Raw genomic sequence first — 14,754 nt, forward strand, 5'->3', positions numbered from 1 at the left:
GCTCTTGAGCAAAGTGCCAGGCCTGGTAAACGTAGACAGTGGGTGTGGGCGCTAGGAGCTTCCAAGCATGTGTGTGGCACGTTTAGACAAGGAAGCTAGCATGGTTGAGGTCCGGCTGTTATGCCCCTAGTACAGGGGCAGCTTCTGTCCTGACCCCTGGGGGGCCACTTCTCCCAGGAAGCCTTCCTGATTTGACCTTCTGTGCTCCCCGGATGCTCACTCCCGCACTGCCGTAGCTCAGCTGGGCATCTGGTTGGCGCTCTGAAGTGCGTCTATGGGGGTGAGGGTGATCCCTCCCCCTCTACCCCCCCACCCCGGGTCAAGCTCTAGTCTGTGCTGAGGTTCTGCTGCTTTAGACTGGCAGGTCTTCTGAGCTCTTGGGGAGAGATAACCACCCAGCAAGGTGAGTACCTGGCTGAAGCCAGGCTTGTTTGGACAGTGACTTTCTTGGGGACAGAGGGCTCTACAGGCTGTCTCTGCTGGGCACTGTGCCCTCCTGCGGCCTTGGAGCTGGGGGGGAGCTAAGAAGAGCAGGGCGTGCTTGTTTGTTTCTCCTTTCTCAAGGTACTGCACACCAAGCGACTCCAGCTTTTCTTATGCTACCCTAATAAACTGCCACCAACTGGATGATTCCTTGTGGGCTTGTGCAAGGCCAGGGGGAGTCTGCTTCCTTACCTCCTTTTTGTCTCCCATGCACTGGCTCCGTCAGCCCTCCTCTTCTGCCCCCACCCCTGCAGCATTAACTAGACACTAAACCACAGAACAAGAAAGAGGAACCATTGGAGCATCTGCATGCTGGTAGCTCCATCCCCTCCTTTCCTAAGGCTGGCCGGGGGGCCGCAGGGTCAGGGCTCCTTGTCTGAGTCTCTGGTGTTCCTCGCTTGGCCTTCAGGCAGTTTCAGCGTTTCAGTGCTGCCCCTGTGGGGCCTCCAGCTGCTGCAGCAGCAGCAGACAGGGGTAGCGCCGTCTGGAGGGGGAGGCAGCTTGACTTTGCAGGAATTTTCTCCCGTCCCTGCATGCTCAGATTATGGAGTGACAGCACTGAGTTCCATCCAGTGGACAGTTCTGAGGTGCCAGCCACCATGTTGGTTTTTCTGCCCCCCAGAGAGCCGAGGGTCATCTCTTGGGCCAAGACTGTGGATGCTTCATGACCGGTGGTCAGCTTGATCCTTCCTGAGCCAGAGAGAACCTCTGGGGCTGAGAAAGTGAAGTGGGGACTTGTTCTTGTCCCCATGCCCAGCTCCTGAGGCTCTGTGACAGACTGAGCCCAGCCTCTAGCCGCCCTCTCCTGTCAGTGGCCTTGGGGAGGGGCTCCACTGGTCCATACCCTGTGCCAGCTGGCCCGAGGGTGCTGGGACCTGTCAGCCCTGGGGAGGGTGGCCTGAGCGCTGACACAGCAGCCATGTGAGGTGCACGGGGCGCGTGGGCCCTGGGTTTTGTGTTGCCTGGGCCCTTCCCCTGACCATAGAGGGATTTTACAAACTGAGTTTGCTCTGGGCAGTTTGTGCTCCGACGGATCTAGACAGGAGCTGCCTGGATCCTCCCTGGCGGCTGTGTGTTTGTCTAGGCGGGCTGTGCCTTTGGCTCTGGTCCTCATCTCACCTGGCAGACATTTTCCTGGAAGCCATGAAGCCCAGTGTTGGCCCGGACCCCAAGAAGAGCTCCTTCTACGAGCCCAGGCAGGTGTCCTAGACAGGTTCCACTGAGCCCTGCAGGGACCCAGCCCTTTCCTAGAGGATCTGGGTGCTGGAAAGGGGCCCTGTGGGGTGGACAGCACCTCAGGGCCTAGGTGCCAGCTGTGTGTGTGTGTGTGTGTGTGTGTGTGTGTGTGTGTATATGTGTGTGTGCACATGCATGCGCCCATGTGTGCTGGGTCTAGGACTTGGATTCAGGGCTTTACTCTCAGTATTTTCACTGAAGGCTGGAGCTGTACCACTTAATCCATACCTCCACCTCCTGGGCTGGCTTCAGATGGTCAGCCTCAGATCTTGAATTGGGGAGAGGTGTGTGTGGGGAACCTGACTCCCTGTGAATTCGCTGCTTTGAGGTCTGGGCAAAGGCACCAGACAAGCTTACAGCTCTGCAGGCTCCCAGATCCCCTTCTACCTGGCCCGAGCTGGGTCCCTGCCTCTCCTTTTGGTCCTCACCAAAAGGAAGCCTTCCCTGCTCTACCTTCCCCACTGGCTACCTCCGAGGTCCACCCCACCTTGGCACTGGCTGCCTGCGAGGAGCCCAGCCCAGATCTGCAACCACTTCTGTGTTCCCGAGGCTGGCTCAGAACCCCTACTATCCGTGCCTGACCCTAGGAAGCCAGGCCTGCCTCAGAATTTGGTAGGGCGCCCAGGAAGAGGAAGCAGCAGTGTCTGCCTCACCTGCCTGCCGGGGGCCCTGGGCCCATCCTGCCCAGGGTGCTGAGCAGGCATGCCGGCCCTGCAGAGCAAGCTCGCACAAGGAACCCCAATTGTCCTGTAGCCCCTCGGGGAAGGGGGGGCCCATCTGGGCTCTAAGGCAGAGCATTCCTGTGGAGGAACATTCCTGGGGAGGTAGGAGGGAGTGGAGGAGAAGGAGGAGGGGGAGGAGGAGGAGGAGAAGGAGGAGGGGGAGGAGGAGGAGAAGGGGGAGGAGGAGGAAGGGGCCCCCCTTGCCACCACGTACTCAGCCACATGGGAGCCTTCTCCCAGGGGAGCTCTTGGGCACTGCCTTTCCCGCAGCTGGGCACCACAGGTTAGGAACTGCCCACCCTCTTAGAGGAGGCCCTCGGCGGCCCTCGCCCCCAGCTCAGGGCTGTCTGGGAAGCTCCCATCCCTTGAGCTCCTCTCCTTGGCTCTCTGCAGCCCTAGGTATCTGATTCTGGTCCAGCTGGTTTTCACTAGCCCTCTGTCTGAGATTTAGGGAGCAGCCCTGGCTGTCCAGGTGACACCTGGCTGTAAGAAAGCAGGGGGCAGGGAGGGGAGAGGCATGTGGGGGGGGTGTTCTTGGCCCAGTCAGGCCAGGCCCATAAATCCTGGCTCCTGAGAGCTCTGGTGGGCAGGCCTGGGGAAGGTCCCACAGACCGTGGGCTGAGGGCCCTGTGGCTATGGTGCAGGATGAAGCCTCCCCTCAGGCAGCTCAGGGCAGGGTGTGGAGCGTCCCTTTCTTCATTCTCCCTCTCCCTGAAGGCTCCCAGGCAGAGGCCCAGTACCCTGGGGATGCTGGGTGGCTCTGGGTCTCCAAGTCACCTCTTACGTGCTGGGATGGGAGCCAAGGTCAGGCAAGGAAGGCCCGCTGTCACTACGGGGCAGTGACCACCAGGCAGGTGACTGGGCCCCTGTGGTCAGGCGAGGGGAGCTTTGGAGGGAGCTGTGTGCTGTCCCTGAGGTCCTGTTCACTTAATGGCTTCTGGATCTGTGTAAGGGTGGCCAAGACAGGCCTTGCAAGGGGGTTCGGGGCACTGGCTCTCAGGTAGAGCCTGAAGTGTGGTGGTGTGGACTTGGGCCTCTTCTCTGTCCACTGACTGAGACATCTGCTCAGGGGATGCAGTGACCACGATATGGTGATGTTCACTCAGGGGTGCTGTGGTCACTATGGGGTGATGTCCACTCTGGAGTGACATCTGCTCGGGAGGTTGCAGCCAGCCCTGGGCTCTCCTGGCCCCTCCTCTTGCATGGTGTGGGTGAGGGCAGCAGAGCCCATGGCAGGTGGGTCTCCCATGGCATAAGACCCGTGGCAGTGGCTGTGGCAAGTCTTCTCCCCGGAGCCGGCTGTCCTGCTAGGGACCTACAGCCCTCCAGTTTCTGGCCACTTCTCTTCTCCTCCCCCCACCCCACCCCCCAGTGTGGACCACTTAGTTGTCTCTGGAGCCCAGGAGGATGGTGTGTCTGGAGGCTTCCCCCCGCCCCGTGGGCACAGGTTCACCAGAAGTGGGACCAGGCCTTCTGGCCTGGGCAGGCTGTGCTGCCTCTGCTGCAGGTCCTGTGGGGCTGGACAGCCTCGGTGTGGGGAAGGTCCATCCAGACGACCCTCAGAGAGGCCACTCTGTTCCTGAGGAATGTGAGCAGGCGCAGATGTGGGGCTCTGGGCCCGCTCCTCCTCCTGGTGGAGCCCCCACAGTCCTCTTGGGGTCCCGTCCTTACCACAGCTTCAGCCCACGTGATTAATGATGCCCACAAAGCCTGTGGCCGGGGTCTGGGCAGCGTTGGCCGACAGATTTCCCCTGGCTCTGTGTTTCTTGGAACCTGCTCTGCCACCTGCATGGATTTCAGGAGCCTCGTGTAAATGTCCATGTAAAGGGGCCTGGATCTGGTGGGCCTGGGACGGGAATGCCAGCAGGCTGGCACTGCTGGATGGAGCTGCCCTGCCTGTGTGTGCTTTCTCTCTGGCTGGATCCCTGGGGAGTGCTCTGTCCCACTGACTCACACCTGGGGCTCTAGGGCTCCGAGGCTCATGAGTACTGCCCAGGCCAGCCTGGCTGGACCCTCACGTCCTGGCCACTTTTCATGCCTGGTGGCTGGTGTGTGAGCTCCGTGGAGACACCCGCCTGGGGCATCTTTTGTTGATGGATGGGCCGGTGGGGGCAGAGCTTGGCTGGGGGAGCCATGCACCACCCTCTCATTCTCCACCGCTGTCTGCTTTTGTGTAAGTTGTGCAATGCTCACTGTCCGCGGTGAGAGCACGACGTCCCTCACATCCTGGAGCGTTCTCAGCCCTGCCTGGTGGCGTCCACACCCTCCACCACCCTCTGTCTCTGCCCCCTCTGCTCCCTTCATGCCAACAGCACACCAGAGGGTGGGGCTGGAGCCCCCAGGGGACAGGGGGCTGTCCCTCGGTATGGACAGGCCCTCATTCCTGGGCCTGGTTCCTGCAGGCTATGTGCTGTCTCCCTGGCCCCACTTCTAGGAGAGAAGCCAGCTGCCTTCACTGTCAACCCAGCACCGGGTGAGCCAAGGGATGATGGGAGGCCGTGTGTCACCCAGGGACTGGGACAAGGCAGGCTTTAAACGCAAAGAGGGGAGGGCGGCGCGGCTTGTCTTTTCTCTTCCCCAACAGCTGTAAAGTGTTTGTAGAGAGGAAGTAAGGCCCCTCAGGAGAGTGAGCGATGGGACTGGAAACCATTTGTCTTCCTCAGGTTGTCTTGGCACAGTGATCCCCCCTCCACAGGCTCTGCATCCAGGACGATGGCCGCCCGGGGCTGGATGGGCAGTTTCTAGGCAGACCTGCTCACACTCCTGTTTCCTGTGCCCCGTGGATGGGGTTTGGAGGAGTCGGTAGCTTCTGTTCTTGTCACCAGGCGAACGTGTGTGCATGCGTGAGACACCCTCCTTCAAAACCGCTGGCTTCTAGGAATTGGCTAGGGCTCCACTTGAAGGTGTAACAGGAGGCCCAGAAGACAGAACCCTGTCCTCTGCGGGTCCTGCTCTGGATGGGCCCAGGCCAGGAGCAGGCCGTGCCCCGTGTGGAGGCCAGGATGGATCTCAAGGGTGTGAGGGGCACTTTAAACAGGCAGTTGGGCCCCCGCCCATCAGATGCCCGAGCCTGAAGTGCAGTGTTGTGTCCCTTGCTGACCACCTCGCCCCAAGGCCCCTCTGACCAGACAGCCAGACACCTCCCTGACTGGCCAGAGGGAGTCTGTTAGCCCTGCCCTGCTCCCCCGGGCCGGGCTGAAGGCTGAGAGCATTTTGGAGGTGCTTGGAGGGTGGGTGGGGGGCAGTGCTGGCTTCTCTCCTAGAAGTGCTTACTGTGAACTGAGGACTTCCCGTAGCCTCTAGACAGCTGCAGTTGGGCTTTCTGGACCATGGGCCTTGATCAGACATGGGACCCCAATCTTGGTGAAGTGTAGTCCCAGCTCTGAGACTTGCAGATTCCAGTCCAGTGTCACAAGGCTGGGGTGCCCGGAGCAGGAGACAGCACATAGCCTGCAAGAACCAGGCCCGGGAATGAGGGCTTGTCCATACCAAGGGACAGCCCCCATCCCCTGGCTCCACCCCGCCTCCCAGCCCCCGTGCCCTGCCATGCTGAGCCACTTGGCATGGGCATGCAGACCCCTTGAAGCTCTGGGCTGTAGTGGCCTCTCGTACTTGGTGTCCCCCAAGGCGAGGCCTTGTCCTGGTGGAGGCCCAGAGCCCATGTGGTGAGCAGGGCAGGGTGCAGGGAGCCCAGGGCCGCCCGTGTCACCACAAAAGATGTCTTGGTCTTGGGCACACCTGTCTGACTACCCACTCTCCTAAGGTAGCTTGATTGACAGGACAGGCCTAGGAGCTGTGAACATGTCTCATGTCAGCCAGCAGACAGGGGCCTCCAGCTCTGACCTCCTGTCAGCGGATCTCTGTCTTACCCTGTGTGACTCTCCAGGAATTCCCAGAAAATTCCCACTGCTGACCCCTGGGGCTGGACTGCCAGCTGCAGGTCAGCCGTCTAGAAGCAGCCCTAGCCTTCCTTATGGGACAGTGGCCACACTGGAGTCTCTTAGCCAAGCTAGTGAAGAGAAATACTAGAGCTTTCAGCGAAGGCTGGCTCAGGCCTGGGGACCAGCACGGCACTGCTGGCTTCCTGTGCATGGCCTGGCAGGGCCTGGCTCACCTCCCAGCAGTGGGAGGTGGGCAGAGCCTGGGCCATGTGTGATAGTGGCAGGTCGGGGCCCTCACTTGCTCTGAGCCTGTGCTGGCTCACATTCCCTGTCTACCCAGGGAGAGCCAGAGCTGTGGCCTGTGGTCCTAGAGTTGAGAGCTCCCCTTGGCCCTCAAGTGGGGCAGCTCGGCAGGTATAGTGGGTACACTGTACCCAGGATCATCCCTACACTGTTCTACAGAGGTGTGAGGTGTCTGAGGGCAGCTGGCTCTCCCCGCTCCACCCCTGACTGGCTGGGTGAGTGACACCTGACACAGCAGACCAGTTAACAAGGAGTGAGGGTGCTGAACCCCCGCTGAGTCCCAGGCCGCTGTGAGGGTGATGGTGTGACATCTCTGTGCAATCCAGTGATGTGGTGGACGGTGGACAGGGGGACAAGGGGGACACACACCTGGAATGGCCGTCCTTACCCTGGGGAAGGGGGCTGAGCTGCCCAGACATGGCTGGCAGACCGCCTTTGCAGTCACCAGGTGCTGGTGACGGCCTTGCCTCTGGGTGCTCAGGAGAGATGCCGTCCTGCTGGCAGTGTGCCCTGTATCCAGGAGGGACCGTGCTTATCCTCTCCTCTCTCCACAGATGTAAACGAGTGTGCCTTTGACAACGGGGGCTGTGAGGGCCCATGTTGCAACACCGTGGGGGGCTTCTACTGCCGCTGTCCACCCGGCCGCCAGCTCCGGGGTGATGGCAAGACCTGCCAAGGTAGGACTGTCTGGGTACTTGTCCTGGGAGGAGGCAGGTGCAGGTGGGCAGTGAAGGCCCGAGCCAGTGGAGGCCCGAGCTAGCGGAGAGGGCAAGTCCTACCTCTCAGAGGCCTGGGGCTAGAGGCACTCACCAGCTTGCCCAACATGGCAGATAGCCAGAGGATGCCTGAGAGCCAGACAAGAGCAGATGAGGGAGGAGACAGGGGGTGTGGGGACCCTGTGCGTCCCCATCCTTCCCTCCTCTCTCCTTTGCTCGTCTAGCTGTCTTGACCCCTGCCCCTGGACTGGGCCCGGGCAGCTCAGCCTCTGTCAGCTGCTGGGACTTTGGGCCAACCAAGGCCTCTGTCCTGCTCTCCCACTCAGACTGTCACCAGCCTCTGTGTGCCTAGAATATCTCTAGCCGAGCTCAGCAGTGTCTCCAGCTGTGAGCTGCCTGCCAGAGGGTGGCGGCTGGACTCCTGGATGAGGCGTCCAGAGGAACAGAGGATCTGTCCTGTTGGATGGTCTGGAAACTTGGATTTCTGTATGCTCCTTTCTGGCATGTTCTTGTGGCCTAGGAGGCTGGGGCGGGGGTTAGGAGCTGGGACCCACTAGATAAGGGGGAGACTCGGGGCTCTTGGCTTAGTTAGAAGAGGAGGTGGCATTCCCTGAGCAGTATCCTTCAGGTCCTGGACGCCCCCCAACCCAACTCCACCTTGGTCTTTGCTTTGGTTTCACCTCTGCGGAATGGGCTTCCCTGGGGGACAGAAACCCCTGAGGCCTGAGCCAGGACATGACAAAGGCAGAGTGCAGGTGGAGGTGCCAGTGGGCAGGGATGGTACCCTTGGGTCCAGGTGGAGAGACCTGTTGCTGCAACATACCGTGCCACTGTGGCCAGCTGTGGACCCTCCTGGGCCTAGTGGATTTCCACGGTCAATCAGGAGGCCAGCGCCCCTCCGGTGCCGGTCAGGTCTAAGGAAGCCCCAAGCCTCTGGCTGGACGTTCGGTGCCCAGGGGTCCGGTGAGTGGCACAGGTCAGGGAAGGGATGGTGTTCGTGCTTCCTTCCCAGTCCACCCAGGGGAGGCTGAGAGTGGTCTTTGCCTGGGTGTCCTCCAGGCCCCCCGGGCTTTTCCTTCTACAGGCTAATGGGGCTCCAGAGAAAACTGCCGTCTTCCCAGCCTGCCTGGTGCATGTGTTGGGGATAGAGGGGGACCTTTGCTCTAGACTCTGGACAAGGACCGGGGTCTTGTGTTCCTGTGTTGGTGCCCATTCCTACAAGGGTGGCCTTGGGGGCTGGGACCTCTGCTGTGCTGGGGGCCCCTATGGGCATGGTAGGCCTTAGACACCCGGAGGGAGTAGCTGGTGGTGGGGCATGGACCAGATGGCCTTGGAGCCATGCACCTGGGCCGGGGACCAGCCTCAGGTCCTCTAAGCCCCTCCCCATTCCTGGTCCCGTCTTGGCCTTGGTCTCTGCAAATCCACTGCCCAGCTCTGTGTGTTGGGGATAGCTTGCACAGCCGGGGCAGGGGGTCAGGGGCACTGCCGAGAGCCTGGAGCCTGTGTGTTTGCGCTGTCCCTGTCAGCCGGCCGCCCCGGGATCAAGGCTCCGGTGAGTGCGTGGAGCGTGGTTGCTTGTGGGGCATGGCGGCCGGCGCAGGCAAGCACAGGTCCCTGGGGAAGGATGGCTTTGCTGGCTTGCACGTAAGGCAATGTGCGCTGGGTTGACGGTGGGGTGAGCCCAGAAGCCGCTCCGCGTGATGAATCGGTGCTATTAAACAGTGCTGGCACGCCAGCCTGGCCTGAGGTACCTTGGCCTTGCTCCCAGGCCGGCGTGTGTCACGTTCCGGGAGAGTCTCTGAGCCAGAGCCCAGGCCATTCCACTGCGCTGGGCGGCCGAACCCACTTGTCCTCCACGCTCTTCCAGCCCCGCTCAGGTGTGCTCGAGGTTTGCATGTGGGAGAAATGTGGGCTTCTTTCTGGATACCAGGAAGCCCTGGGGTACCGTACCCCACTTCTCACATAAGCCCCTCTCCAGAGGCCCCTCGGGAACCAGACTTGGATGTCAGGAGGGCCAGGCTAGACCTCCCTTGTGTGTTTGCCATGTGGCTTTGAGTGAATGGCTGCAGCCAGTCTCCTCCTCTGTAAAATGTGACACGTCATGTCTTGTGCCTTTCCAGGCATCCTGGAGGGTTCATAGGAAAGGCCTGGGGGCAGAAATGCTGCGGGTGGCAGCCCCCAGGCTGGCATCAGAGGCAGATGGTGGAGGAAGGAAGAGGCGCTGCCTCCTGCGTCCAGGCAGCAGAGGCCTTGGTCTGGGTCATTGCCCTCCTCTGCCTTCCCCTCACTAGGGGCTTTTGGGGAGCAAAACACCTCCTCTAGGCTTGAGGGGCCCCAGGCACATCTGTGCAGGGCTCCAAACCTCCCTCACTTTGCTTTTTCCCCTACTCTCACTTGATTTAGAGTCTCTTGATTCAGCCCTGAGTGAAAACGCTTCCATCTATAACATAGATTCAAAGACACCAGAGCGCTGGTGGCTCATGCCTGCAATCCTAGCTACTCAGTGTGATCTGAGGGTTGAGGTTCAAGACTAGCACAGGCAGAAAGACCATGAGACTCATAAACTCCAGGTAACCAGCAGTAAGTCAGAAGTGTAGCTGTGGTCAAGGGGTAGAGAACCAGCCAGGCTTCACCTGAAAAGCTAAGGCCCAGCACCCAGGCCCTGAGGTCAAGCCCTTGTGTGGGCCTGAACCTACACGGCTCCTTCTCCCATCAGGAATGTAGACACCCAGGGAGCCTGTCCTGGGCAGTGTCCTCAGTAAACTGCCCCTGCCCTGGGTTGTGGGACGGCAGTGCAGGCTGGCAAGCCTACCGTGGGTCTCATCACTGAGGGCTGTTAATTTCTCTGCATGGCCTCAAGTGTTACACACACACGCACACACATACACACATACACATGCACACGCACGCATGCATGCACGCACACACATGTGTACACATACATGGATTCAGTGTTTATACTAAGTAAGTGACAGCTGGGTCTGGAAGATGCAGTGTCGCTTCGTTGGGGACAGTTGTGCTGTCCCATTCTGGGAAGTCAGAGTGACCACGAGGAAGAAGCCAGGCCATCAGGAGAGAAGGGTGAGGACCCAGGGGGTCTCCGCGGCTTCCCATCCTGGGGTGGGGGTCTGTCCTGACACAGTCCGGCTGCTCCTACCTCAGGTGACCGGGCTTATGGCAGGAGATAAGGAAGGAGCCTGGGAAAGGGGATGGCTGGCGGGGACCAGAGTGGGGGCTGGGCAGGGCTTCTCTGAGGGAGGGGTGGCTGTTCCCTGGGAGAGAGGGCAGGGCTGAGTGTCTGTGAAAGGCCTGTGCTGTCATCCCAGGGGACCAGCCTTCCACCAGTCCCAAGAGCCCTGCTCTGCTGCCCTCAGCTGTCACCGTGGGCTCCAGGCCCATCTCTGTCACACTCATCCTCTTGGCCTTCATGCCCAAGGAAGCTGCCAGGTCCTGCTCTCTGTCCCCAGGGAGCAGAGGAACGTGGGAAGTGGCTTCCAGCCGTGGTTAAGATGCCTGGCCGACAGCTGGCTGACCCGGGCCAGCTGGGCTGTTGCACAGGGAGGGAGGAGTGGTGCAAATTCAGATCCCTGGCCCGGTGCCTGGGGCAGGTACCTGGCCCCCCAGGTGGCCGGGGCAGCTGTCCTCCTACACCCGAGGAGGCCCTTGGTGAAGCTTTCTGTCTTGTTCCCCAGAAAGCCTCCCAGAGGCCTCCTGACTCTCCTGGGCAGCTGCCCTCCATGGGCCAGAGAGCGCTGGGGTGACTGGATCTCTGTGTGCCGGGATTGGTGCTGCGTGGGGTGGTGCTGTAGCCTCCACATTAGAAAGCGAACTTGAGGCCCCGAGAGGGGCAGGATGGATGCAGAGGCCCGCGGGGATGGCTGCTCAGAGCCGTGGCCCGGTCTGGAGGCTTGTGCTGCCCCCCCCCCCCACCTTGCGCCAGCCCCCCGCCTGGACCCGGTCTGAGAACATCTCCCTCCTCTCTCCTCGCGGTCCCTCATTCGTTTTCTTCCTCCTCTGGCCAGCAGTGAAATGCCTGTGATGATTCTGAATGTTGGGGTCCTCTCAGTTCTCAGAGCTCCAATCCCCAGTGTGGCCAAGCTGAGGCAGGGCCTTTTTGGAGGCTGACTGGTGTCCTTGTAAGTGAGATTTAAGGGACTGTGTCTGCCTCATTCCTGCCTGTGCTAGAACCTGGGCCTCCCAGAGCCAGTGTCCTCCGGATGTGGGCAAGGAAACCTGGCTGCGAACGCTTGTGACCATCCGGGCCTCTGCGGCCAGCGGCCTGCTCTGTCAGAGGTGCTGAGAGTTGAAATCTCTCGCTTCCCAGTGTTGGCTCACGCGCTCCCCTCTAGTGAGCAAATTCTGGCAGGTGCAGCCATGCTTGAGGCCAAAACAAGAGACTAACAGCCTTCCAGGCCAGCAGTCAGAGCCAGCCCGTGACAGGACAGAGGCCTCCCCCATCGGCCTGCCCTGTCCCCCCACAAGCAAGGACATGGAGAATGTCCTGGAGGACCCCCAGGACAGGCGGCAGGCAGTTGGGAATCTCCCGGTGGCAGAAGGACCTGTGTTGGTACTTCAGCCAGAAAAAAACTTCCTGAAGCTCAGAAGGCCTGGAAGTGACCCCGAGACAGGCCTGGAGGGCCTGCCTGCCCCCACAGATAGAGGGGGCCATGGATCTTAGTCTCGGGAATGCAGGGGGCAGGGAGAGTAGACGCTTGTATAGTGAACCACAGCTCACCCTGGCCTTGCTGGGCCAGCAGCCCAGGGAGAACAAGCCCTGGAACTGGGTAAATGACCAGTGAGTGGTACAGGAAAGGTATTTTTCTGGCTCTGAATGTTTCTGTGGCTGGCATGGTTCCTTCTGGACAGGAGAGAGGGCAGCTCGACACTCAGTTCCCCTGCCTTCCCCAGACCTTGGCTGATCTGGGTCTCTGGGTGGCCCAAAGCTCCTAAGAAGATGAGGTGATGTGGGGGGAGGCAGTGGCTGAATGCCTGGGAGCCCCCAGGATGCCTCAAGACAGTCCATCAGTCCAGCACGTGTGTCTGGACCAACACGTGAACCTCTGCATCTCCTGGAATGGAGCTGACAGAGCAGGGCCAAGGTGCAGGGTCTGTTCCTCACAGCCAGTTCCCGGGTTGGGCAGGGCAGGGAGGGCAGGCAGGCAGGCAGGCAGGCAGGGAAGAGAGAACAGGGAGGCCTGTACTCAGCCTTGCCCCTCTGGCCTGTGTCTCCCCTCCACTCTTTCTCCTGTTTCTGTTCTCCATCCCCATGTATTTCTGCTCGTCCAGCCTGTCCTCTGTCCCAGCTTTGGCCTCCTCGCTGGCTCCCCCAGCAGCGCGTGCCTCCTCTCTGGGCCTCTGCGGCCTAGAGATGATGGCTGTACTTGCTGCTCTCCGCCCATGGATTGTCTTCCCTGCTGTGCACGGCCTCTTCCCAAAGCATGGGGGAAGCGGTCCCCGGCCCACGTTCCTGGTTCTCTTACCCTGTCACCCTCTGGACCCTGCTGGGCATCCGAATGGCACCCACTTCTGGGCAGACAAGGCTCGGCAGTCTGGAGGAGGGGTGAGGGGGTGGCAGGTGAAAAGGTGTGACAGGAAACAAGGCGGGACCTGAACCTCATTCAGCAAGGAAGGCTTGAGGGCAGGGTGTGGGCCCGGGTGATGGGTGGGGTGCCCCCTCCCCCGCTGGCACCTCCACCACGGGAAGCTTTCCTTTGGAAGCCCAGCAGCTCTGACTGGACTGTGGGCCGTCGAGAGCTGGCTGTTGTTCTTGGCCCCTGGCGTCTAGCAGGGAGAGGGAAATGGTAGAGATATGAGTGAACGGTGGGGCCCCTCCCCCCCTTCCCAGCAACCTGCCCCTGCCCAGCCCTCCACAAGCCTGTCTCTTCCTGGCCCTGAAGATGCCATCTCCAAAGGCGGCTCCCCCAGGAAGTCACCTGGCCACTGCCAAGCCCGTCCTCCGGGCGTGTGTGGTGAGACCTGGGCAGCCGGGCCTGGCTTGTGCTCAGCAGCTCTGCTGTCCCCAGGGGGTGGCAGGCCTCCTTGAGGAGGGGGTTTCCCATTGGTGCCAGCACCACCACCACAGGGGAGGGAAACAGCAAGACCCAGACAGGCTGGTGGCATGCACACATAGTGCTCATGTGTTCTGAGGCCCCTGTGTGGTTCCTGGATTAGCCCACGGGGCCGCCTCCTTGGACAGCCCAGCTGCCACACTGGGGTTCAGTGACCCCAGCCGCCTGGTTTCCGGAGGAGGCTGTGGGCCAGAGCTGGTCTGCCCAGGTTCTCTAGGGGCTGCGGCTGTGAGGGGAGGGGGCTCCCTTGCTTCTACCAGCTCCTGCCAGGAGCGGCTGAGCTGGAATGGCAGCTGGACCAGTGGGGACAGCCCTGGTTTTCCTTTTCCTTCCTCGGCTTGGGTGACCAGCAGAGATGGTAGTGGGTTTACCAGGAGCCAACAGAGAGCAGGTCTAGGGGTCTCAGCCAGGCCCCAGGCACTGTGAGGCTAGGCGGGGGCTGGCCCTCCCCTCCTGGAATAAACATCAGGCTGCAACTCAGCGGAGATGGGGTGGAAGGGAGCGGACTGTGTTCACTCGGCAAACTCAGGTTCTGCTCTGGAGGCCCAGGGTCAGAAAAGCCAGGCAGGTTCCTGGTGAGGGGTAGCCAGGGGCCCTTTTTGGCATAGGGGCCTTGGGGCCTCTTCTTCAGGCAGGTTCCAGTGTGTTCCGGGCCCCTCCACCTGCAGCCGGGGGCCCTGGCAGAGCATGCTGGCAGCTCCATCCTTCGGCCCGGCACTGTGTTTCTGCCTCCAGCCCAACCCCGCCAGCCCTCACCTACCCATGCCCACGTGCTGAGGTGGTGTGCCTTTGCCTGTCACTGCACCCCCAACTTGATCTTTTGGTGCCAGAAAGGGGACTTGAACTCAGAACCTTACAGTCTTGCTTGGATTTTCTTTTTTTTTTTTTAAATTGGTCTTAAGGCTTGAACTCAGGGCTTGGGTGCTGTCCCTGAGCTTTTCTTCTCATGGGTAGAGCCACGGCTCCACTCCCAGTTTTCTGGAGGTTAAGTGAAGATAGCGATCTCATGGACTTTGCTGCTGGGGCTGGCTTCCATGATCCTCAGGCCTCAGTCTCCTGAAGAGCTGGGATTGCAGGTGTGAGCCACGAGCACCTGGCCCACTTCTCCACTTTTGCTGGTTATATGGAGCTGAGACTCTCATGGACTTTCCTGCCTGGGTTGGCTTTGAACTGTCAGATCTCAGCTTCCTGAGTAGCTAAGCTGGTAGGCATGGACCACAGGCGCCCAGCCAAGCTCAACTTTGTTTAATATTGCTCATGGTCCCCACACTGCCCTAGAAGTATGCCCAGCCTGGCCCAGCACAGCAGGTCTACACACACATTTGGGAGTCATTCTTCCTTCCCA

General features: G+C 60.6%; 1 protein-coding gene across 1 annotated transcript in view; it reads left to right on the plus strand.

Annotated features, from left to right (window-relative positions):
• The window catches only part of Megf6 (multiple EGF like domains 6), a 73,428-nt gene that overhangs the window by 25,200 nt on the left and 33,474 nt on the right, over positions 1–14,754 (plus strand). Inside the window, exon 5 of the mRNA XM_090334035.1 lies at positions 7,180–7,302. Coding sequence (XP_090190161.1) covers positions 7,180–7,302 — 123 coding nt within the window. The remainder of the gene's footprint in view (positions 1–7,179; positions 7,303–14,754) is intronic.

The sequence above is a fragment of the Megascapheus bottae genome, chromosome 6, assembly GCF_031878675.1.
Source record: "Megascapheus bottae isolate mThoBot1 chromosome 6, mThoBot2.hap1, whole genome shotgun sequence".
NCBI lineage: Eukaryota > Metazoa > Chordata > Mammalia > Rodentia > Geomyidae > Megascapheus > Megascapheus bottae.